This window comes from Lampetra fluviatilis, chromosome 6 (genome assembly GCF_964198595.1).
Source record: "Lampetra fluviatilis chromosome 6, kcLamFluv1.1, whole genome shotgun sequence".
NCBI classification, from domain to species: Eukaryota; Metazoa; Chordata; class Hyperoartia; order Petromyzontiformes; family Petromyzontidae; genus Lampetra; species Lampetra fluviatilis.
This window is the reverse complement of record NC_136280.1, coordinates 2194791-2218443: the sequence shown is the minus strand read 5'-3', so window position 1 is coordinate 2218443 and position 23653 is coordinate 2194791. Positions and strand designations below refer to the sequence as shown.

Genomic DNA, 23653 nt, shown 5'->3' with positions numbered 1-23653 from the left:
TTGCATTGCTTATGGGACGAAACGCACGCATACCAGCGGATCAAAATGGTAAGCTCTGCACAGATGGGTTTGTGAACCTATTTTCTGTACTGCTAAATACTGGAAGGTACTCTTGACCAATGCATCTCCCGTGGCCACAACAGCCACTGTAACACTGCATGTGCAGTGCAATTCCTTACCTACGAAGATGAGTGTGGACAGAACGCTCGCCAGGAGCACCAGGGCACCGGGATCACGAGTGCTTCTACACGAGCTGGGAAGAACAAGACAAGCACCTTCATAAAAATCTACTGAACAAAGGCCCAGATCAGCGGACCAGCATGAATTAGCACCATTGATGGTATAACAGATGAGAGTTAATGCATCCCTTGAATTGAGTAAGGTGCATGGGACAGTGTTGTTCCATCGCAAGGGATTATCTTAAATTAAGAACTTTTGGAAAAGAGACGATGGGTGAGAATTTCAAAGCCGAGCAATGCGAGAAGAGAAGCAGAATGAGACACCGACAAAGACCCCCCCCCCCCCCACTTAACAGACTTGGGGCAAGTGCTGTTTGCGAGCACCTATCAAGCCCGACACTGCACACGAACGGCTGGATGATCAGCACCATCTGGCCACTTTCGTCTCCCTAATGGAAATGTTTACACACCGCACCAGCTACTCATTTCAAGCCGAGTTGATCTTAGGAAGGCCCAGGATCAGTTCAGATGATCTTCACTGGTGTTGGCCATGAGCGGGAATCTAGCTCGGGTCGCCAGGTTCGCAGCTCAGCTCACGAACCATTTCACTACACTACCGCTCCCCAGCCACCTCCCCTTCTTACACAAACACCTCTCAGTTCTTCATTCTCCTACGCTTTTTCAGGTTGCACCGCATGTTGTTTGTCATGATGCCCGATGTTTCACTCCATGTACTGTCTAAGTTTCTTCAGATTGAAGGAAGCTCCCCGCACGTGGAGCAAAACATCGGACATCACGCCAAACAACAATGTGGTACATCCTGAAAACACATCAGAGAACTATACAGCACAACCACTAAAACCTACACGAGCAGAATCTCCATTTACAATTGCCCATACAGTTATTCTCGTCCATAAGTTTTTGGGTTAGATTGTGTCAATGAATATAGAACATGGCATGTTCTGTTTACGTGACAACCCTTACTAGTTGGATGTGTCGGGTGGTGGCGGTTTTTAACGACATTTACGCGATCTAACCCAAAAACCTCTATTATAGATGATATTGGTCGCGAAAGCCTACTAGTTATTCTCAAATTGCATTTAAACTTACCGTCCATTTAAGGCGAGCAGGAGAGCGTTCTTTGGAACTAAGCCACCAAACTGGGCCTGTGCGGCCCTTGTGGAACTGACTTGGAAGGTTTTTCCAGGACTGGCTGTGTTATTTTGTCCAGATCCAAGTTGGCTGGCCTGTCCAAACACCGGTTGGGTGTTTTGTTTCGGAGCTGATGTGGGATTCTGCGTCAAAGCAGTTAACTGGCCAGACGATTTCGTGGTTGTTCCGGGCACGGGTTGATTGTTTTGTTTCGGAGCTGATGTGGGATTCTGCCTCGAAGCAGCTAACTGGCCAGACGATTTCGTGGTCGTTCCGGGCACCGGTTGGTTGTTTTGACTCAGAACCGATGTGGGATTCTGCCTTGAAGCAGCTAACTGGCCAGACGATTTCGTGGTCGTTCCGGGCACCGATTGTACTGTTGGCACAATGCCCAAATTGACCTGTGGCATAGATCCTGGCCGGACAGTGTTGGAAGGGGACCCGAGCTTCAGCGAGGCGACCGCTGGATAGGAGCAGGAGAACTCGAGATGGATGCGTTTGGCTCGCCACGACTCGCCCACGTCCTCCACGCTCACCACGGCGTTTCTGAAGACGATGGATGCGTTTGTTTCCTGGAAAAAGGGGCAGCACAGAAAAACGGATGTCTCGAAAAATGTATAACCCACGGCATTTGTCTGATATTCGCACCATTCTTATAGAGCAAAGCTACCATTAAGGTGCTTTGTTTCACATCGTCTGTGGTAGCTTAAAAGTAGGGGGCGGCGCTTCTGTGTAATCCGATTTGAGTTATTTTCGTGAAATTTAATTTGGATCATGATGCCGGCACACAATGGCCTACTCGTTTCGATGGACGGCAACGGATCTTTAACATCCACTGTCACCCGCAATATTAACCAGGGCGGCCTGCCGGATTCAAACTGCGAACCTCTGCAACAAGCTGAGAACGTGCTATGTCAATGACCGATAATGTACAGCCATCATCACGCCACTGCTAGATGAGGGCCTCCTCGCACACCACGTGGGTCATGAGGGTTATTTGACCGTAATTCACGCTGGTTCAGTGCGGGTTGAAGGCGTGGAGCGTAGATGTGACTAGTATCATCCAGCATTGGATTCTGCTGCACTGTCAACATAGGCCCTCAGCAGCCTATAACAGCCGAGGTGTGGTGGCATCAACAGCTTTTGGCCTTCATGACACCACGATCTTGAAGAGAAATGGAAGTGGTTTGGGGAGGCCTTCAGTCAATAGTGGATCGACCACGGCCAAAACAACGATTGACGATGCTGAAGTGGCCTTTAGCGTGCGCGAGCCGATTGCGACACAGCCCCTCTGTAGTACCACTAAGCCCTCCCTGCCGCACCCCCCTTCGCCTCACACTCAGGGTGCTGCCGCAGGGGTTGTCGTGCGGCACCAAGAAGCGCACGTAGGGCTCGCCGGCATAGCAGGTTGCGCTCGGTGCACAAGCCGGGTTCGCCAGCTGTAGGTCGGCGCCGGTGTGGCCCAGGGCCTCCAGCACGCAGCGCCTGAGCAGCACCGTCATCTCGGAGGGGCCGCACACGACCACGGGGTTCAGCGGCTCTGTGGGCAATGTACCGAAAAACAAACGTACAGAGTTCATTGCTTCGAGGCAAATACATTCAAATGATTGCTGCCGAGGTGAAAAGTTCAGTTCGCATGCACCGCAGTTGTAATATTCATTAAATGTGCCTTCCTCTGCCTGCCTGGCAGTACAAATGAGTCCACCGGTTAGACGATCGGCAGGTGGCATGCGATGGGTTCAGGGTTTTCTCGTCTACAATGAAGTGTCCCGCAACACACACAACTGTCAAGTTTTGACTTGGGCTCGTGCCCCTGGGAATTCAAGGCACGGGCTCTTGAACCAAAGCACTTTACCAGAGCTGGAACAGATTTTCGGGTATGGGCAGACCTCTGCAGCAGCCGCTGTCTCTGTAAACACAAGACGCACAAATGTTACTACGTACGTTTTCACAGTTATGCTCCATAGCTATCCGATGTTTAAGGGTTGTTCAGTGTTGTTCTTGGCATGATGTCCAACGCTTTGCTCCATGTGCTAAAGCCATCTGGTACTACACTCTAACCAATTCTTCCATTATATATCCCCCCCCCCAGATTTAAATTAACCTCTCCAGCACACGCAGCAAAACGTCGTCAGACACCACGCAGAACAACCACACAAGATACAACCTGAACACATATCGGACAGATGCACGTGAATGGTGAGTGCAATCACTGGTGGCGTCACAGGTTACGAAACGTTTAAGGTCCGTGTGCATTTTACTCACGTCCGTCCACAGAATTACCAGTAATCCAACAGGAGAGGCTGATCAACATGAATATCCTCATCTTGGACTTCATTGGATCGGCTAGGAATAAAAGAAGACAGTGTAGCACTGGCACACGCAAAACCTTGACGTCAGTTTACTGCGCCTGTGCAGACTCGACAAAAAGCTGCACTGAATTTGATTTCGTTTGGACCACACACAAACACACACAGGTGTGCGTCGGCTCAACATTGAAATGAACTCTAAGGAGACGACAGTTTTAAATTCAAGACCAGTTGGTTAAGTGTCAAAGACACACGCCCCTTCTCCGAGGCCTGAGGCTTTCCTGGGCCACAAGACATTCTTCTCGCAGTTACCACTCTGCCATGCAAGGAATGTTGCTTACACTCGTTTTTTGGTAGCGCAAAATTACAGCAATGCGACACGCGTTTACAAATTGAACACGACAACAAAGCTGAAAAAACGATTTTCTCTTTATATATAATTCTGAACGAGAAGACAAAACAAAACAGCAATCATGAACGTCATCACTAAAAATCAAAACTGTCTTGACATACGTATCACAAGTAGATCGGTCTGTTCGAGAAAATGTGACACCAAAGCACATTTTTTAAAGTACACACTTAAAAATACGCCCTTTGACAGTGCCTCAGTAGTGTCATTTGAATCAGCTTTCACACTCCCATTGTCAACACAAAAGCAAAACATTAGTGTTAATTTAATTCTGACATTCAATGTATTTCTTCCAGCAAGTGTCCCATTCCCTCCCATCCTTTTCATGTAACTTCGTTTTCGACGATGTTGGTTACGTTACAAATGAAAGTTGCTGTTGTAGACTGTACCAATGAGAGGTGTGCGCTCCGTTGCGGGAGTGGGCATAGGGTTGCCACCTGTCCTGATTTTTCCCAGCACCTCTTTTTGTGAGATGGTTGGTCCTGGGAGATCTATCCGTCTTCCTGGGACATTATAAGACTCGGATTTTGTCAGTTGCGCAATAATACACCACTCAAGACAATGAATTTAACAAGTTATTTTTGAAATTCTTCTTCCCATTAGTCCTGGGTTTTGTGGACCTCTGTAGCCCTGGCAACCCAAGAGGGAGGGGGCTGGTTTTGCCAAAGAAAATGTTAATAGATTTTTTTTCACGAGCCCACGATAGACAGCTCCTCCCGGTCACGGCTGTCGGACATGCTGCTCACGAGCCGCCCCAGGAAGGCGCGGAACTCCTCACTCAGGCTCTCTGGTACTTCCTCCAGATCGGATATCACCAGCGGGAGCTTGGAAAGGGCCACCCCTGTTGTGGGGTAACAGGGAGAAGGGCAGACAGAGGAGGAGGAGGAGGGTGTGTGGATGTGCAGGAGAGTTCAGACAATGCGACCATGAAAGAGAAAATTATGGTTTGTCCCTCAACAATTTTTATGATCATTACACATGGCATTTTAATCTTCATGTAATTCCATCAATATGAGGAACGGATTGTATTACGAGAAAAAATGAATACTTGTATATATAAAGCACCTCAATATGACTGCATAAATAATATGGAAGACCTTTTCCAAAGTAGAGGATGTGCCAGGCAGGACAACTGCTGCAGATATTGAGTGATTAAAACAGTTAATCTGAAGGAGTACCATAGGACCGCAAGAGATGGCAACATCCAGCAGTGCACAAACAGCTGAAGATGAAGAGGAGTTCTTTGCCCAGAAAAGTCTCGAGACTTTCCCAGGAGAACACTACTATGGATATTTGGTGCATTCAAACAGAAGGATAAATACCAGAGGCAAGCAGAGCTTCTGCTGTTCTGCCTTCTACAGTCCACAGTGAATGTTTTACACACCAATCGTGCCATGATCCGCCAACCTCCACATGCAAAGCACTGGCTTGTAGGTGCGATGCGTCATTATTATCACCACCACCACCACCACCGTAACATCCAGGTGGAGTGGCACGCTCACCGAGGCCTGGCAAAGGGCGGCTGGCGTCACTACCAGGCTTGCGGTGCGCGACCAGCAAGCACTGCGATTCCTGCAGGCGTGGCTGCAGGACGAAGGCGGTGTGCCACGCCTCCAGCTCGCGCGCATGGCTCGCCTGATCCGCGTCGAACACCAGCATCACGCCGCTCACGTCCCTCTGCAGCGCCGGCCAGCAGGCCTCGAACCTGGTGGCACGAGCATTGCAGCCACTTCACCCAAAGCCAATCCGGCACCCCGCGCATCAAGTCAAGTGTGGGAGTGTACGCCGAGGCAGGGTGTAGAGTAGCATCTATCCGAAAGCGCCAACACCCAGGGTCCCTCCTAGCAAGCTTCTTTGAACTTATTTCTCACCGTACGTAGCCAACTGTGCTAATCGGAAGTGTGGGGGAAAGTCAACCAACAAAATACAAAAAGCAGTTCTAAAGAAACGAGTTTTCAATCTCGATTTAAAACTGCATAGCTCCAGTGGCTTCCTAATATCGGAAGGAAGAGCATTGCAGGTGGCCGCAGAAGCGCATCTCAACACACGCGATTCAATGGCTGTCTTTGTTCGATGGCTAGCCAAGAGCCGCTGCGAGAATGATTGGAGTTCGCGTGATGGTTCATGTTCCTTGACGAGACTCCTTTCCTAGGAGTCCCGTCCCTCCTGGCAGCACCTCCATGCAAGCTTCCTTCCGAGGGGCCCCTCCTGGCGGCACCAAGTGAGCTCCCTTCCTATTCCTGAGTCTTGATGGTGGAGGTCGTCCCCTCGGCCTCCAGTAACCTAGTCCGTGTGAGGTTTGCCCATACAGTGGGGCTGTCGGACTCACTTCATGTCTCCACTGCAGTCCCACAGCTCCACCTCACAGGTCACCGCCCTCCCACTCACGTCCACCGTGCTGCTCTCAAACTCCAGGATGCTGCATGTTTGATAACATAACAACATCACAGACAGGCAATCGACAATCTCACTACAGATTATTGCAGTCATGGCTACCATACTCTGTAGTTAGCTGAAAGAACGGGAGGTAGCACATGACTAGCAGCCGCAGCCAGAGCCATAGCGAGGTCTAGTGGATGTGGTGTGTCAAGCGCATACATATTCTTCGGGTCACCAACCCGTAAAGCCCCAGCTGAAATTAAAACCCAATTATAGTGAAGGTTTTCTTGTTTTCTTTTGATTTTGATGACGTCCCAAAACTCTGCTCATTACTTCTCGCCGAGTGGCACACTGTTGAACAGATGTGAGACGTTTTTCTCCCTGCTATTTTCACGTTATCCACTTAGCCCGAGTAATCGATGCCTTCAAATATTTGGATAGCCCAGCTCTCGTGACCGATTACAGGCATAGTAAATAAGGCAGGAGGAGAGTTATGAAACTCACCGCACGCCCTGCGTGGGGCTGTATTCACCGCCCACCGCCTCCGTGGCATCGCCTAAGAAGTTTGCCAGGGTCGTCTTGCCGCTCTGGCGTAGGAGAAGACACAGGGGCACGAGACACAACATCTTACATGGGTCTCCGTTGCAGGTGATGTCATCAAGGGAACATACATGTTACACACAGCACGTTTTGTCAATCCGTTGCTGGATACGGGCCTCTCCACACCTGGGCTATCTGACCACATTTCACCGCGCGTTCAAGTTCTAAGTTCATTTCGGTTAACCGTGTGGGAACTCAATTGACCAGGACAGTCTCATTTGCTAGGGTGACCTGGGGCATCAGTCTGCCAGTCCGCGGCAATGATTACGACGCATTATAATGTGCAGGTCATTTCACAACACGGCCAATTTTCGATTTAAAGCTTTCGTGACTGCAGGGATTCATCTTCTTGGTTCTTTCGGTAAAGTCACGTAGAATGGAAATAATAAAATAATTAAAATAAAACATGCTAATTATTTTGTCAAGGCGCCCTTCCCCCCTCCATCCCAGCTTAAATAGTCGCTCCAAGCCTGGAGTGTGTCATTCAGACTCTGTCTACTCGACAGACCTAATCTCCACCTGAGGACGGCTGCTTGCGTTGTGGCCGAAACGTCGTGAGAATTATTTTATAATGTTTTATTTTTATTATTTTATTATTTCCATTCTACGTGACTTTACCGAAAGAACCAAGAAGATGAACACGGCCAATTTGTACCGTGATGCCGGTACATTGTGGGGCCTGCTTTTGCGAATGACGCCAGGGCATCTTGAATGTCCACTGTGAAGAAGGCGGCGCGTGGTGGTAGTAGTAGTATGATTAGTAATGATTAGTATTGTTAATGTACCCCAGCAATAATAATCAGGGCGGCTGCTGGATTCCAACCGTGAATCTGTGCAACCACTGAGCGAAGCCTTGGGTTCGTGGGGGTTGTCGAAGGTGGGGATCATATTCGTGGACGCACAGAAGTACAGCCAACAATGACTCGTTCCGCTCTGCCCACCAGCCCGATGGCAATCTGTCTGTGCATGGGACGGTCAGTGGGTCATCCGTTGAACTAATATCCACAGCCAAGAAACTTCGAAGATTAGGCGCATTCTGGCCGTAAAGTGAATGCATTTACGTTGTATATTACTGTAGCTTAGTTCGTGATTTTTTAAACATTTCTTTTCAATTTTGTGTTATTTGTTCGACATTCTATTGTATTGTGGAGCTGACGACTCAAGCATTTCCCTGCACCCGCTATAACATCACCTTCACCGTGTATGCGACCAAATAAAATCGTTGCTTGAGTACGTGACCTGTGGTGCCACAGCGACGGGGCCGCTCGGCCGAGCCAGGGAGCCGCCCGGCTTCCACCGCCGCACTGCCCCCCATCACCCCCCCCCCACATAAACACGCACCCGCACCCACGTAGGGCCTCGTGGTCGGGTCACCTACCCTGAGTTTTCACCCGAGGGCCCCCTAGGGGGGTTACCCCACGGTTTCTCAGGGCCAGGGAATTGGACAGGACCCTTCCCAGGCCAAGTAACACTGCGGCGCCGTGGGCGGATTTGAGATCGCACGACCACGGCGAGCTCAGAGAGCCCCGCAGTTAGAAACGCATACAAACACAAACACGGGTCAGCAAGGCAGATAGCTGGGATCAGGAACCGGGACGACTGATTGGTAGAAAGTTCAAAGGCCGGCGGGATCGCAAAAGAGCGGGAAATCCTAGGCTCAGGATTGGTCGAGAGACCAAGGCGGTCGGGACGGGGGCGCCTAGCCTTTGATGTGAATAGTTTAAAAGAAAACGCAGGGGCAGTAGGGAACTCTCTTCTTCTGGAGTTTGGACACGGGGTCAGCGACGAAGGAGTCATCGGGCGAGCCGCTAGATTGTCTGCAGGACGATCTGAGCGCCGCAAGGTCACCAAGGACTACAGACGGTATCGTGTTGCGCGCCTTACAACACCTCAGAGCGGAGGGTAGGATCCGTAGGAGAGGGTTAGTTCGGGGTAAGGACGAGTAGGAAAGCGGTTTAGCAGAGAGCGCAGCATAGAATAGGGCTACACGGCACCAGAGTGTGGGTTAGAAGCGCCTTGCTGTCCCGCACACACACACGGGTGGCTCGGTTGGTTAGCAAGGGCTAATAAAATCTCGAGCGTAGTAACAAAACCGTGTTGTTGGGTGTTTTTGGAACGTGGTATTAGCGTGCACTGCATTCGCGAGTGTGTGGTCGTTGTACGCATAAAGGCCGTGGTCTCTGTACGATTGTGCGGGTACGGAGGTGTGTGCGTTAACGCCCGGGGAGAGCACTTTTGGTGTGTTGGCGTGACTACGCAGCCGTGTGAGAGGAGAATCGTCCTTGTACGATATTTGTGTTGACGTGCACGCGCGAGTGGGGGAGGGGACGAGTCGTCGTGTCGGCGTGTGCCCCGCTTGCGTGCGCTCGTTACTTGCGTAAGCTCTCGGCGTGCGTAATCGGCGTGCCCAAGGTGCGCGATCGTAACGTGGGCGGCCAGCGCAGCGCAGAGCGGCGCAGGAGTGGGTATCGCGTGTGGAGCTGTACGCGTGTGTGCGCGCACGTTCACGACGTGTGTAACACAGGTGCGCGATCCTAACGTGAGTGGTCAGGGTTGGGTGAGTGCCGTGCAGAGCTGTGTGTGGGTGTGCGCGTGCGTGGTTATCCATGCCTGCTACGCGGACCCGCGGTGGAGGGGAATCCTCGGGTGACGGCTCCCACACCCTGGGTGAGGAGCCTAGCGGCGGTTCGCTTAGCAGCGGGGGGGCGATTGATGATGTTAGTCCGGCCGTTAGTATTATCGAGGGAGGGATCTCGGGGGCTAGCGACCCCCACAAATTGGTGTCGGAAGCGGTACGGACCCCCGCGTTACCTCACGCTAAAATAAGACTGATATTTACCGGCCGGGGGGCCCCTTCGTGGAAGGCATTCGCCCGCAATCTCTTAGGGGCCAAGGAAATTAATGGATGGACGGACGCGCAGGCAGTACGTCAACTTAATATGAATCTTGATGGGCGGGCAGCCGATTTTGTAGAAGCGTTACCCGCGAGCGCACAGACACAGCTAGAGGAGCTGATGCGCCGACTCGATCAGCGTTTTGGCACGCGTGACGAGGAGGAAGCAAAATCGGCCTTAGAGGCGCGCCGTCGCCAACCTGGCGAAGATCTCCGTGATTACGCCGAGGATGTGCGCGAGTTAACAAAGATCGCACGCCCGGGGTACGCAACTGAGGTTATTGAGGAACTGGCTGCCGAGAAAATCCAGCGGTACCTGTCTCGCACGGCGTGGTGGCAGCCAGACATGAGCTGCCCACGTCTTCCCTTTAACACCCTTGTCGAGCGCGCACGTAAGTGTGAAAGAATTCACAGCGAACGCGCGCAGCTCCGGGGGCTGGGACGAGAGCGCGCCATTGCGAGCCTGCTCTCGGAAGACGAGGAGGAGGAACAGGAGCTCGCGAGGACGGTAAGGGGCCGGGAAAGAGAACCTCCAGTGTCCCGCGAGACAACCCCGGGATGGGTTGCCGGTATACAAACGGGTATAAAGGATGTCTCCGGCCAGGTAACCCAGGTAGGTGACAGGGTAACCCAGGTAGGTGACAGGGTAACCCAAGTAGACAACAAGGTAACCCAAGTACGGGCACACATGACTGCGCTGGAGACAATGGTAGAGACGGTCCAGGCCGAGGTAGGAGGATTAACTGGGAGAGTGGCTCGACTGGAGGCAGAGTCGGGGCAGCGGCGTGCCGGAGGGGGGATAGGGAACGGACGGGGGGGCTCCTACGGGACGGCCCCCCGTGCGTGTTACCTGTGTGACCGGCGAGGGCATCTCGTGAGAGACTGTCCGCAGATCGCCCGCGCTAGAAACGCGCCGGGGTTAAACCCCAACGCCCCCTAGAGAGTGGACCATCTGGGGGTGCATTCGAAGCGGTCCCGATGCAAAAAGACGGTAATAATGGCGAGCGAGTGATCTCCACACAGGTTCCAACAACAACGCCCACGGAAACGGTGACTCCTGGCGACTGGCTACGGGAGCTGGTGGCGGGGATCACGGGGGCCACGTCGCTGGTGGAAGGGGAGGTAAACGGAGTGCGTACCCGAATTCTGCTGGACACGGGGGCGGTGGCCTCGCTCGTGAGCGCAGCGCACTGCAGCGCGATCGGGGTCGACGTGCGTCACCTGCAGGCACCGGACCGCGCGCTGCACACGGCGAGCGGAGCCGGAATGGGGCTGCTGGGGAGAGCCACCCTAGAGGTCCGCATAGGCAGTCAGGTGTGCACCCAGGAGTTCTACGTGTCGAGTGCGTTGTGTCACGAGTGTATCGCAGGTACCGACCTCTTAGAACGGCTGGGACTCAACGTGCAACCCCGCCAGCGATGCGCCACCATGGAGAGCAACGGCGAGCGGATACCGTTCCTGGGACGAGAACCAACGCGCCCCCGCTTCGCACCTGTGGCCGCTACGCTGGTGTCGGCCGTCACCATCGGGCCTCTCGCCGAGATGCTGGTGCCGGTGGCAACCCTCTCCACCGACCCAACCCACCGACCATCGGGCGAGGTAATGCTGACTCCTCACCCGGAGTTGGCATCGCGATACGGGGTGGTAGGGTCAGCCACACTGGTAAACGCAGATGGGGGCCGGCTGTTTATACGTGTGTTTAACCCACACAGTACCCCGGCAATGATACGACGACGCACCCCGGTAGCCACCGTACACCCCCTGCATGCTCGCCACTCGAACGACTCGGTGTTCGCACTCTGGGCGGAGGACCCTGGCCGCCCCGAGGACAGCCAGGATCTGGCCTGGCGGGTCGGCCCGACCCCCCGAGCCGAGATTGTTCCCCTGCAGGATGCGTTACATGTGCCTTGGGCAGCCTTACCTAAGGGGGAGGCCGATCAGCTGCGCGGGTTATTGCGGGAGTACGCCGACGTGTTCAGTGAGCACGATTCGGACGTGGGCCGGACCGACCTGGTCAAGCACCAAATTGACACAGGTGCAGCCCGACCCATCAAACTCCCCGCATACCGAGTGGGCGCGCCTGAACGGACCCAGATCAAAGAGGCAGTCACGGATATGCTACGCAATAACATAATCCAGCCCTCCGCGAGCCCTTGGTCTGCCCCGGTGGTACTGGTAACGAAAAAGGACGGATCGACTCGGTTCTGCGTTGATTACCGAAAATTGAACGCAGTCACCCTCGGCGACGCTTTTCCCATCCCACGCATCGACGACACCTTCGACAGTCTCGCAGGAGCGCGGTATTTTTCCACCCTCGATCTGGCGTCCGGTTACTGGCAGGTGGAGATGACGGAGGAGGATCGGCCAAAAACAGCATTCACCACCCCGATGGGCCTGTTTGAGTTTCGAGTGTTGCCGTTCGGACTCACTAACGCGCCCGCGACGTTCCAGCGGTTGATGGAGTTGGTGATGCGGGGCTTGCAGTGGGAACAGTGCCTGATTTACCTGGACGACGTAATAGTGTTCAGTAGGTCGCTGTCCGAACACTGGTCCAGGCTGCGGGAAGTATTCCAGCGACTGCGAGCAGCCCATCTCAAGCTCAAGCCACGTAAGTGTTACATTGCGCAACGCGAGGTGGGGTACCTCGGACACCGAGTCAGCGAGGCAGGGGTGAGCACCGATCCCGAGAAGGTGCGTGCCGTAGTGGATTGGCCGCGGCCGAGGAACCTGACGGAGATCAGGTCATTCTTGGGACTCGCCACTTATTACCGTCGATTTGTAAAGGGATTCAGTGAGATTGCACGCCCCCTCACCCAACTCACCTCCCCTAAGAACCCCTATCAGTGGTCGGAGGCCTGCCAGACGGCTTTCACCACACTCAAAGACCACCTCACCCACACCCCCACCTTGGCTTTCCCAGATTTCACCACCGATTTTATTTTGGACACTGACGCCTGCAGCAGTGGGCTGGGCGCGGTGCTGTCGCAAGTGCAGGGTGGGACGGAGCGGGTCATCGCGTACGCCAGTCGGACCCTGAGCGGGGCCGAACTGAACTATTGTGTAACCCGTCAGGAACTGTATGCTGTAATTTTCGCGTGTAAACAGTTCCGACCGTACTTGTACGGCAGGAAATGTCGTGTGCGCACCGATCATTATGCACTGCAGTTCCTCCTTACATTCAAGGAACCGCGGGGGCAGATGGCTCGATGGCTGGCGCAGCTGCAGGAGTACAACCTGCAGATCGAGTACCGAGCGGGGCGGACACACGCGAACGCGGACGCCTTGTCAAGACGGCCCGCGGTGCGCGCTGAGACGAGGGAGGGAGACGCCTGCCCGTGCTTCACGGGGGGACGCTGCCGCCAGGCAGCAGAACCCAAGGAGCGCGCGGAAACTAAACTCCCCCCCCCGAGAGAGAGTGCAGTGTGCGCCACAGAGACCCTCGCAGGTGGCACTGAGGATCCCGTCGACCGCCCGGCAAGCGCGGGACCCGCGGCTCGGGACCCGATCGGACGGACCCAGGAGGACGTCGGCTGTGCCTTCCCGGGCCTAAACGACGAGCAGCTGAGACAGACCCAGCAGCGAGATCCGGATCTGGCGGCAGTGGAGGCGGCACTGCGGGAGGAAAAGAGCGCCCTACCAGGACCCTGGAGCGGTTTGTATGCCCGGTTGTGTGTACAGAACGGAGTGGTACGGGAGTTAACCGAGGCCGGCCAGCCGGGGTGTATCTGTGTTCCTGCCCAGGTGCGACCCCAGCTGCTACGACTGGTACACGACCACCCGCTCGGGGGCCATGATGGGGAACGGCGCACCCGGGAGACTCTGCGTCGCCAGTATCTCTGGCCTAAATTGGCGCAAGATGTGGCCGCCTGGGTGCAGGGCTGCCGGGCCTGTCAGCAGTGTGGGCAAAAGCCGGCGAGGTACCAGGTACCCCTGAGGCCGTTCCGAGTCAGTCGGACGAATCAGTTGGTCGGAATCGACCTGCAAGGGCCCTTTCCACGATCCCACCGGGGCAACCGATATATTCTTGTAGCGGTGGAGTACTTCACCCGCTACCCCGTGGCGGTGGCTATCCCGGATAAAACAGCCCTCGTAGTGGCCCGGGCCTTCGTGGAAAACTACGTACTTAAGTGCGGGATCCCCGAACGAGTCATTACCGACCAGGGTAGTGAATTCGAGGCCGAACTATTCCAGGCGCTGTGCCGAGAGTTCGGGATCCAGAAGGACCGAACCACGGCATATCACCCCCAGGCGAACGGGATGGTAGAGAGGATGAACCAGACTCTGGCCGGGAAGCTTAAACGCATGGCGGCCGCGAATCAACAGGACTGGGACGAACACCTCCCCTATGCCCTGTTCGCCTACACCACCGCCGTTCACACATCTACAGGACAGACCCCGTTCCTAATGATGTTTGGTCGCGAGTCTCGCCTGCCCGCAGATCTGCTGTTCGGTGTCCCTCCGCCGCAACGGGAGGAAGGGAGCCACCCCGTGGAGCACTTGCTGGAGACCCTGCGAGGGGCCAGGGGCCGAGCCTACCCGCACGGAGAGGCCGCGCACCAGCGGCAAGAGCAGGGCGCCCGACCCCGTATGGAGCCCCCCTTCTACACTGCGGGCTCCGAGGTGTGGCTGTACACTCCCCGCGTCGGTGCCGGACAGGTAGGGAAGCTGACCACCTACTGGCGAGGACCCTGGATTGTGAGACGGCAGATCTCACCATGGACGGTGCTGATTCAGGGAGGAGAGAGGGGCCGGGAGATGGTGGTCAACATCCGCCGACTGAAGCCGTGGCGAGCAGCCCCCGAGGGGGGGAGCCCCGCCGTCCAAGTACCCCGAAACCCCGGGGTCCCCCTACCCCCCGTGCCCGGGGGCCTCGCGCAGTATATGGGCCCCACGGAGCCCCGGGCTCCGAGGGGCCCCGGGCGGGGCCGGGGGCGACGAGGACGGCGACCCTTAAACCCCACCGCCTCTGAGTTTGTTCCCCAGCCCGCAGGTGCCAGAGACCGAGGGGAGCCGTTGGAATGGAGGAGGAGACCACCGCCGGAGCCCCAGGAGACGGAGCCGCCACCCCCGAGGCCAGCCACAAGGGCCGGGCGAATCCCGCGGACCCCGCGGCGATACCTCGTGGGGGCAACCCAGGCGAGGTGCTCCAGTCAACCCGGGACGGGGACTGGCACCCCGGGGGGCTATGTGGTGCCACAGCGACGGGGCCGCTCGGCCGAGCCAGGGAGCCGCCCGGCTTCCACCGCCGCACTGCCCCCCATCACCCCCCCCACATAAACACGCACCCGCACCCACGTAGGGCCTCGTGGTCGGGTCACCTACCCTGAGTTTTCACCCGAGGGCCCCCTAGGGGGGTTACCCCACGGTTTCTCAGGGCCAGGGAATTGGACAGGACCCTTCCCAGGCCAAGTAACACTGCGGCGCCGTGGGCGGATTTGAGATCGCACGACCACGGCGAGCTCAGAGAGCCCCGCAGTTAGAAACGCATACAAACACAAACACGGGTCAGCAAGGCAGATAGCTGGGATCAGGAACCGGGACGACTGATTGGTAGAAAGTTCAAAGGCCGGCGGGATCGCAAAAGAGCGGGAAATCCTAGGCTCAGGATTGGTCGAGAGACCAAGGCGGTCGGGACGGGGGCGCCTAGCCTTTGATGTGAATAGTTTAAAAGAAAACGCAGGGGCAGTAGGGAACTCTCTTCTTCTGGAGTTTGGACACGGGGTCAGCGACGAAGGAGTCATCGGGCGAGCCGCTAGATTGTCTGCAGGACGATCTGAGCGCCGCAAGGTCACCAAGGACTACAGACGGTATCGTGTTGCGCGCCTTACAACACCTCAGAGCGGAGGGTAGGATCCGTAGGAGAGGGTTAGTTCGGGGTAAGGACGAGTAGGAAAGCGGTTTAGCAGAGAGCGCAGCATAGAATAGGGCTACACGGCACCAGAGTGTGGGTTAGAAGCGCCTTGCTGTCCCGCACACACACACGGGTGGCTCGGTTGGTTAGCAAGGGCTAATAAAATCTCGAGCGTAGTAACAAAACCGTGTTGTTGGGTGTTTTTGGAACGTGGTATTAGCGTGCACTGCATTCGCGAGTGTGTGGTCGTTGTACGCATAAAGGCCGTGGTCTCTGTACGATTGTGCGGGTACGGAGGTGTGTGCGTTAACGCCCGGGGAGAGCACTTTTGGTGTGTTGGCGTGACTACGCAGCCGTGTGAGAGGAGAATCGTCCTTGTACGATATTTGTGTTGACGTGCACGCGCGAGTGGGGGAGGGGACGAGTCGTCGTGTCGGCGTGTGCCCCGCTTGCGTGCGCTCGTTACTTGCGTAAGCTCTCGGCGTGCGTAATCGGCGTGCCCAAGGTGCGCGATCGTAACGTGGGCGGCCAGCGCAGCGCAGAGCGGCGCAGGAGTGGGTATCGCGTGTGGAGCTGTACGCGTGTGTGCGCGCACGTTCACGACGTGTGTAACACAGGTGCGCGATCCTAACGTGAGTGGTCAGGGTTGGGTGAGTGCCGTGCAGAGCTGTGTGTGGGTGTGCGCGTGCGTGGTTATCCATGCCTGCTACGCGGACCCGCGGTGGAGGGGAATCCTCGGGTGACGGCTCCCACACCCTGGGTGAGGAGCCTAGCGGCGGTTCGCTTAGCAGCGGGGGGGCGATTGATGATGTTAGTCCGGCCGTTAGTATTATCGAGGGAGGGATCTCGGGGGCTAGCGACCCCCACAGACCTCTGCAAAACGCGTTGAGTTTCGGTGGAACTTTAAGCGCTCAATAATTGCAAATCATTATTTGCGAAACTATAGTATGTACTGTATTACGAGATCGTGTACTGTACTTACCTTGACAGGACCCACCACCAGTACCTTGGCTTTAAACATGACGCTTTGTTGTTATCCAGCGATATCAGACCGACCAGACTGAATACAATTTTTTTAAAATTTTCTTGCTGTGGATTTTTTATTGTTTTCTATTTATATTATTTTATAATTTCACTTCTACGTCACTTTACCGAAAGAACCAAGAATATGAATCGCTGCAGTCACGAAAGCTTTAAATCAAAAATGTAAACAATTTTACAACTTTACAAAAACCCAAATCCACATTCGGCAGTCGCCCTGCGTGGCTGGCGCCCCAAACTATCCGAGCGCCCAAGGTCTCGACAACTCCCCGTAGGCCCTACCCGACTTACGAACGTAATAATTACACTCGCATTCGTTTAGATCGATATATAAACAATAAAAAATGATTAAAAACTTCGTGAAAATTACGCCGACACGCGCGTTGCCACTTCAAGCGGTGGCTGCTGCACGCGTCCCCGTGCGCATGCGCGGTTGTCATGGTGATGAAGGTAAACGCGTCGCCCTATTACGCCGCGGCGACATTCGTCTTCGCGAACAGCGCCCGCCACGTTCACAAACCGCACATTCGCCGCCTGCTTATTCGTCATCAAGTCGTGGGTCAAATCCACCGCTGGTGGATGAAAGCTCCTCCGGGAGTCACGGCGAACTTGATATCCCTCCCGGTCCCTGCGATGCGATAACTCATCCGCCTGTCCAGTTCAACGCTCGCGACGCCAGTTAGCAAGTTCACGCAGAGCGCAGAATCAGCTGATAAAGCCACGCTCGATTTCAGAGTAATTAACCCGATGCAGCCCAGATGTGTGCATGCCGTGTCACACCATGTGGTTTAACTCCGTGTTCTTGGAGAGGGAAATTTAGTTTTCAGGTCCATACCGCGTACAGCCGTTTCAATACGGGCGCAAAAATGTTTTGTTTCTATCTCGATTCGAAGCTTTCGTGACTGCAGGAATTCATACTCTTTAGTTCTCAGCAATGTGAGACTGGGCTCTAAGGAAAGCTGTCTCGGTGTAGATCAATCAATTTCAAGGACAGTGCATACATTATCAGAGTTGTTTTTTTTGCATTCCGACCGCAGGTATTGTGGTCAATGCAACCATGACTCCTTGTAAAAAAAGGTGTCAGTTGTGTTGCCAGATAAAAGGGTAAAAAAAACAATTATCAGGTTTTGATCGCAACACAAGCGGTCATCAGGCTAATCAGGCTTGTGTTGCGATCGAAACGTGATTTGATTTTATTTCTAACTACGTGACTTTACCGAAAGAATCAAAGAGTATAGTTTCTCTCGTGATGGGACTTTGCAGGATGAACGTTGACATGTGTAAGGGGCACGGGGTGACAAATACCGGCTGAATTGGTCTGTAACAAGTTAGGGGCACTGATAAAAAAAAATGGGACCGGTATGGTTCTAGATTTGAAGCTTTCATGACTGCAAGGATTCATACTTAGGTTTTTTCGGTAAAGTCGCGTAGGTAAAAATAATAAAATTAGAATAAATGAAAATAACTAAATTTAATTGGTATGGGTTTGAACTAACCGTGGTCGCTATTGCCAATGTCCGTTAATGAACACATTCGAGACACCGGTGACAATTCTTGAGCACTCAAGATAAAATGACGATATGTGAATGGGTTTTCTGCTTGTGTTATGCCGTCAGTTAAAAGGTGCGAACGTAACTATTTTTATTCATGTTATGCACACCGAGCATGTTGTATCATTAGCATCGCCGTGATGTCACCATATCAAATCACTTAATCGCGATACTCGCTTTCCCATCACAGATTTTGCTGCTTGTTCACATTTTTTCGTATCGCTTTGCTATTTTTTAAAATAGTTTTCGGATTGCCAGTCTTTAAATCGGCACATGAAGGTTTATAATAGAAACAACCCAGCAACAAAGTCAGTAATACCAATATAACTCAACGATATAAAAAGTTGAATTACTCATTAAAAAGCACACTCCACCTCGTAACGCATATCTGGGCCAAACCATGTCAATAAATGCAATCTCACCACCCTACACATTCCACGACGTTAAAATACCGACACTACAAAATGTTTGTTCACCAATGAATAGTTTTAAATTAAAGCGCTGCATTCATACAGTCCCACCAGATGAACGGTATTTAGTTTGAATACAAATCGGCCTTTTGTCCTTATTCTGATCCCATTTCCACCAGTGATCAAGACAAGGCCACACACTGACCTATAACTGGGGCTATTTCAGTTTGGTTTGCGTTTTATCGTTGCCTTTCCCCAATTTGTTTAATATGTAATCGTCGACTTAACAAGTTTTACAAAAATACCAGCTTTCATTCAGCAATGGCAAATGGTACACCGCGCATTAACACTGACAAAGTCCTTTGTACAATGACACTTTAATTGAAATTAACATACAAACGGGGACAGCCAGTTTGGCTAACTTTTATTGAAAAATGATATACCATCACGGTATGTATGTTGAACGTCTTTTGCACAGTACGAAGTCAACCATGCTGGTGATAAACTAAGCTTTAATTTCAAAATAATGTTTAATGTTGAAACTCAAGACACCTTAAGTGTGGCTATGAAGTTACCATCATCCAAAACGTTTGTTTACAGAAATAATGTTGTATAAAACAAGACATCCAAAGACTGCAATTCTACAAAATCACATCAATTTTAGTAGATTTTCGCCTCTAGGTCCCCCGTCAGCCCTCCCATCTATCGTCGTTTTTGGAAGATGTTTCCGCGACTGAAGCCCCCACGACCTCGGCCTCTTGCCACTGAGAAAGAGAATAGACGGCGTATTAAACGTGATAGTAGTTAAAACACCTGTACCGATTATGTCACAACACGTACACACTCCAATCACGCCGACACCACGCTACACACTCTTACAACAAACGTTCAGCCACATTGACAGATCACTGCAATGGAGAATATCGTCATTTGCCACCGAATGAAAACTAGGAAATTAAAACAAATGAAAATGTAAATCCTACATGGTTCGCATGGGTCTTTTATTTCCAAACTTGTTCTCGCTAGGAACATTTTGGACACATATTGGCAAAAACATAATCTATTTAACAAGCACCATAACAGTTAAATTATGCAATACAGGACTAGAAAGTTACAATGATATTTTCATAAGTTACTGACAAAACTACAAAAACAATCCTTAGATCGAATGACCACCTAAATTCTGACTCGTGGCACACGCAAAGGTCCTCACATTACACAACGCCAAATGAACAATGCAAACAGCACTTAAAATCAAGACACCACCAGACCACCGCCGCAAGTCTTACCCTGTGCCTTGAGGATGGCTGCCTTGCCACGTCCAGCTCCTGCCGATGGGTTTTTGTTTTTGACAGACTTTAACATGGGCGCGTTCTTGAGCATGTCCGGTAATATGAGGAAGCGGATTTTGCTGCCGCGGATGTAGACGTGCTCGAGCTGGGCCACGCGTCCATCCCGGAATGTCACAGTCACGTTTGAGATCTGCGCACATCACGCGGCGCGCAATATTAAAATTACATTAACGATGTAACGTTCCCGATACGTTCCATTCATTGGCTACCACATTCTGATAAGCCCCTCCCCTCCCTCCCCCCTTAACTGGTACTTAAGAGCTTACATCTTGAATCCCTCCCTCACTTGATGCAGCAAATCTGGCTGTGACGGTCCCACCTGATGACGGAGACTTGTGTTGCCTCCGAAACGTCGTGATTTTTATTGTTTTATTTTTATTAATTTTAATTTAATTTTTTACCTACGTGACTTTACCGAAAGAACTAAGAGTATGAATCCTTGCAGTCACGAAAGCTTCAAATCTAGAATTACATTAACGAGTTTGTTCCACTAGCTCCTGCTGAGAAAATTATCGACACTTCTCCCCCCCCCCCCCCAAGTCAATGTGTGCCGATACTAATAGGTTGTACCTCAAAGTTCAGACAAATGTAGCATGTCCGCTTACAAAAGAAACTTGGATTGTGTTGTATGTAGGGTGTGTAGGCATATGTCTACAAAATAGATCATTCGCACGGACTAATCGTTGTGTATCAGTGTTCATTTACAGGAGACAATTCCAATCCATAAGAGGTTTATTTGGGTTAGATCGCGTAAATATATAAATGTGTGGTTAATGGCAAAGCGTCGTACTCAGATTGTAAATGTTGTGGCTTGGCTCTCCAACACACCGGTGTGCTGTACTAGAGACGAATTGGCATGTTCTGTTTACGTGACAACCCTTACTAGTTGGCTATGTCGGGTGGTGGTGGGTTTTAACAACACATTTATATTCACGCTATCTAACCCAAAAACACCTATTATGGATATTGGTTGCGAAAGCCTACGTGTTAAACTGACATTTCCAATGTTTACGATTACCATATTTGGTATATTTTGGGTTGAATCGTGTAGTTATGTCAATTAGTGCTATAGCCCTCCACCACCCGACAGAGCTAAACAATTCAAGTTGGAGGGAGTTTCAGAGCAGGTACAAATATATGAGAACCCAATGATCAGAGGTCAACTGCGAGTGTCATCAGAAGGCAGTGGATTAAATGTCTCTAAACTCTCAAATGGCAGGTCATCATCTCTGCACAGCTATTTATTTAACCACATAACACCTCCGATTCATTCCTTAAATCGAATTAAGCCACGTGTTAAGTTTCAAACCTTAAATTTAAGGTATGGTAGACATGCAATGCTGGTCCGAGGTTGGCAGTGATCAATTCATTAACGCAATGGAGGGCTGACATTTAACGTTGGTCCAATGGTAAACACTACGTCGGATTAATGAACTGATCACTCTCATGAACGCAACTATCTGGCTTGCCACTGATGACAGTTTTGGTAAAATGTACTCAATTATGGCACCAACTTCGATTTTAAATTAGACCACTTCTACGTCTTGTTTTAAGTCAGGCCTCAAATCATAGAACCTTTAGACGTTTACTATCATGTTAAGTCTGTCTTTAAACCGTCTCTCTTAAGCACTGTTAAATATGATCGTAATCATTAGGTAGAGTACCTGCGTGAACATCATTCACGGAGTGTGACGTTAATGATGGGCGTTTGTAGTGTATCTGTATGTGGAGGATTTGTACTTAGTATAGTATATGCAAGTACTGCATTTCATTCAGACTCTGTCTTCTCGACAGACCTGTTCTCCACCTGAGGACGGCTGCTTGTGTTGTGGCCGAAACGTCGTGAGAATTTATTTTATTGTTTTATTTTTATTATTTTATTATTTCCATTCTACGTGACTTTACCGAAAGAACCAATAAGAAGAAGTACTGCATATTAAGTTTTCTGGAATTGCAGGGGTGTGCAAGCACAACACCGCTATGGAAAATCAGAACTTCCGTATAACAGGCTGCGTTATATTTTTCTGGACAAAGACAGTATGTAGTGTACAATCGTGACGAGTTTCTGTTCGTATTATCGGCGTACATGTATTTTGAGTACGTACAGTATATCTTTTTTATAAAGTAGCCGAGTCGGTTAGGGTTTTAGTAGAAACACGTTAAACACCGTAACAAATTCCAGTCTGACAAATAGTAACATTTGCGATCCTTGTATGCAGGTACTGTATGTAGAACTTTTTTCGAACTGTACGTAGCTAACCGCGCTATTGTAAACTGCAACTCTAAATGAATTTACCGTTTCGAAAGCCATTCGTGTAGCAGTGGCTAGACCGTAAGGAATTATTGCGTGCAGTGTGTTCACATTAAACACTGTTGGGTAACTATAACAGCTGAATAATGTACGTGCTTCAAGATGCATGGGATGGTCTTCCTACGCCGATTCGGCCGTGGGGACTACCCAATCGGACTTCACTACGCAGGTCAAATTCGTGCTTGATGAAGAGACGCACCCAAGGAGCGGCTACCACTTCTTCATAAGTCACAACTTTGATCTGCGGCCTGGAATCGAACTCAAAGACAAATCAGCGTAGCGCGGTGCGCGAACCAAACGTGACTAAGGCATACCGGCAAGACAGGCCCTTTCATCCAGCAGTGGATCGATCATGGCTGACTGCTGACTAAACGCAACTCGAAGAGAGACGCAACAACACAACCACCACACGCCACTCGATTTCGTTCATTCATTGGTCGGGGCCTAGCGGGTTTCAGCACGCCGCGCGCAGCCCGCGCCTTGCCTAGGCACTGGGGCCCCGCTTTCGCACCTGGCAGTTCATGTTGTCCTCGGCCTCCACGAGCTTGCCGCGGTACACCTCGCCCGTGTTCGTCTCGCACGTCACGATGTGGCCCTCGGCCTCGTGAAGCACTTTGATGGGGACGCCGATCGACATGGCGGCGACGACGAAACGAAGCGGGAGATTGGAAGCGGAGCGAACTCAACGGCGGAGGCGGCGAGGCGCGTGACGTCGATCGGCCGCGTGACGTCACTAACTAAATACGGACAAATGACGTCACCTCGTTTAGTTTTGAAACGTGGCGTCACTTCTTAAATACACAATGACGTCACCGACTTAAGTTGTGACGCGTGACGTCATTGTGTAGCAATATATTCGTCAACACTGTGGCCTTAAAATAAAATATCTACAGTACTGTTTTATAGACAAAGATTCGTTGTTATTTGAAACGTGTGGTGGCTTTCCTCGCTTACATTATTAGGCTGTTAATGATTTTGTTTGCATACCTGTCAACCCATACAGTGTACTCCGTATTCTTGTACAGGGAAATTGAGTTTTGAGGGTCATATGGCGTACAACCGTTTCAAACGTGTAAAAAAGTTATTGTCTATTTGTTTGGGTTTCTCCCTTGTGATTGGCATTTATAGGATTAACGTTGAGATTAATAAGGGGGCACGTGGTGACCAAAAAGGTCTGAGTTGGTCTGTAATAAGGTAGGGCACTGATAAGTTGTTGA

The 23653-nt window shown here is 51.8% G+C and overlaps 3 protein-coding genes across 3 annotated transcripts; all 3 read right to left on the bottom strand.

Moving 5' to 3' along the window:
• Positions 1-231: 231 nt before the first annotated feature.
• LOC144932894 (uncharacterized) lies at positions 232-2872 on the bottom strand. Its single transcript, XM_078857282.1, has 3 exons — positions 2669-2872; positions 1733-1903; positions 232-253 (listed from the first exon to the last, which is right to left on the bottom strand). Exons 1-3 carry the CDS (start codon positions 2831-2833, stop codon positions 245-247), a joined length of 345 nt encoding a protein of 114 aa, XP_078713408.1. The 5' UTR covers positions 2834-2872; the 3' UTR covers positions 232-244.
• A 1139-nt stretch (positions 2873-4011) lies between these two features.
• IFT22 (intraflagellar transport 22) lies at positions 4012-17261 on the bottom strand. Its single transcript, XM_078857467.1, has 5 exons — positions 16755-17261; positions 6933-7015; positions 6379-6468; positions 5552-5754; positions 4012-4890 (listed from the first exon to the last, which is right to left on the bottom strand). The coding sequence occupies exons 1-5, from the start codon at positions 16791-16793 to the stop codon at positions 4739-4741; spliced, it is 567 nt and encodes a 188-aa protein (XP_078713593.1). The 5' UTR covers positions 16794-17261; the 3' UTR covers positions 4012-4738.
• Positions 17262-19147: 1886 nt separating this feature from the next.
• SNRPD3 (small nuclear ribonucleoprotein D3 polypeptide) lies at positions 19148-23177 on the bottom strand. The gene is made up of 3 exons (XM_078857281.1): positions 22948-23177; positions 20063-20255; positions 19148-19537 (listed from the first exon to the last, which is right to left on the bottom strand). The coding sequence occupies exons 1-3, from the start codon at positions 23071-23073 to the stop codon at positions 19476-19478; spliced, it is 381 nt and encodes a 126-aa protein (XP_078713407.1). The 5' UTR covers positions 23074-23177; the 3' UTR covers positions 19148-19475.
• Positions 23178-23653: the final 476 nt, after the last annotated feature.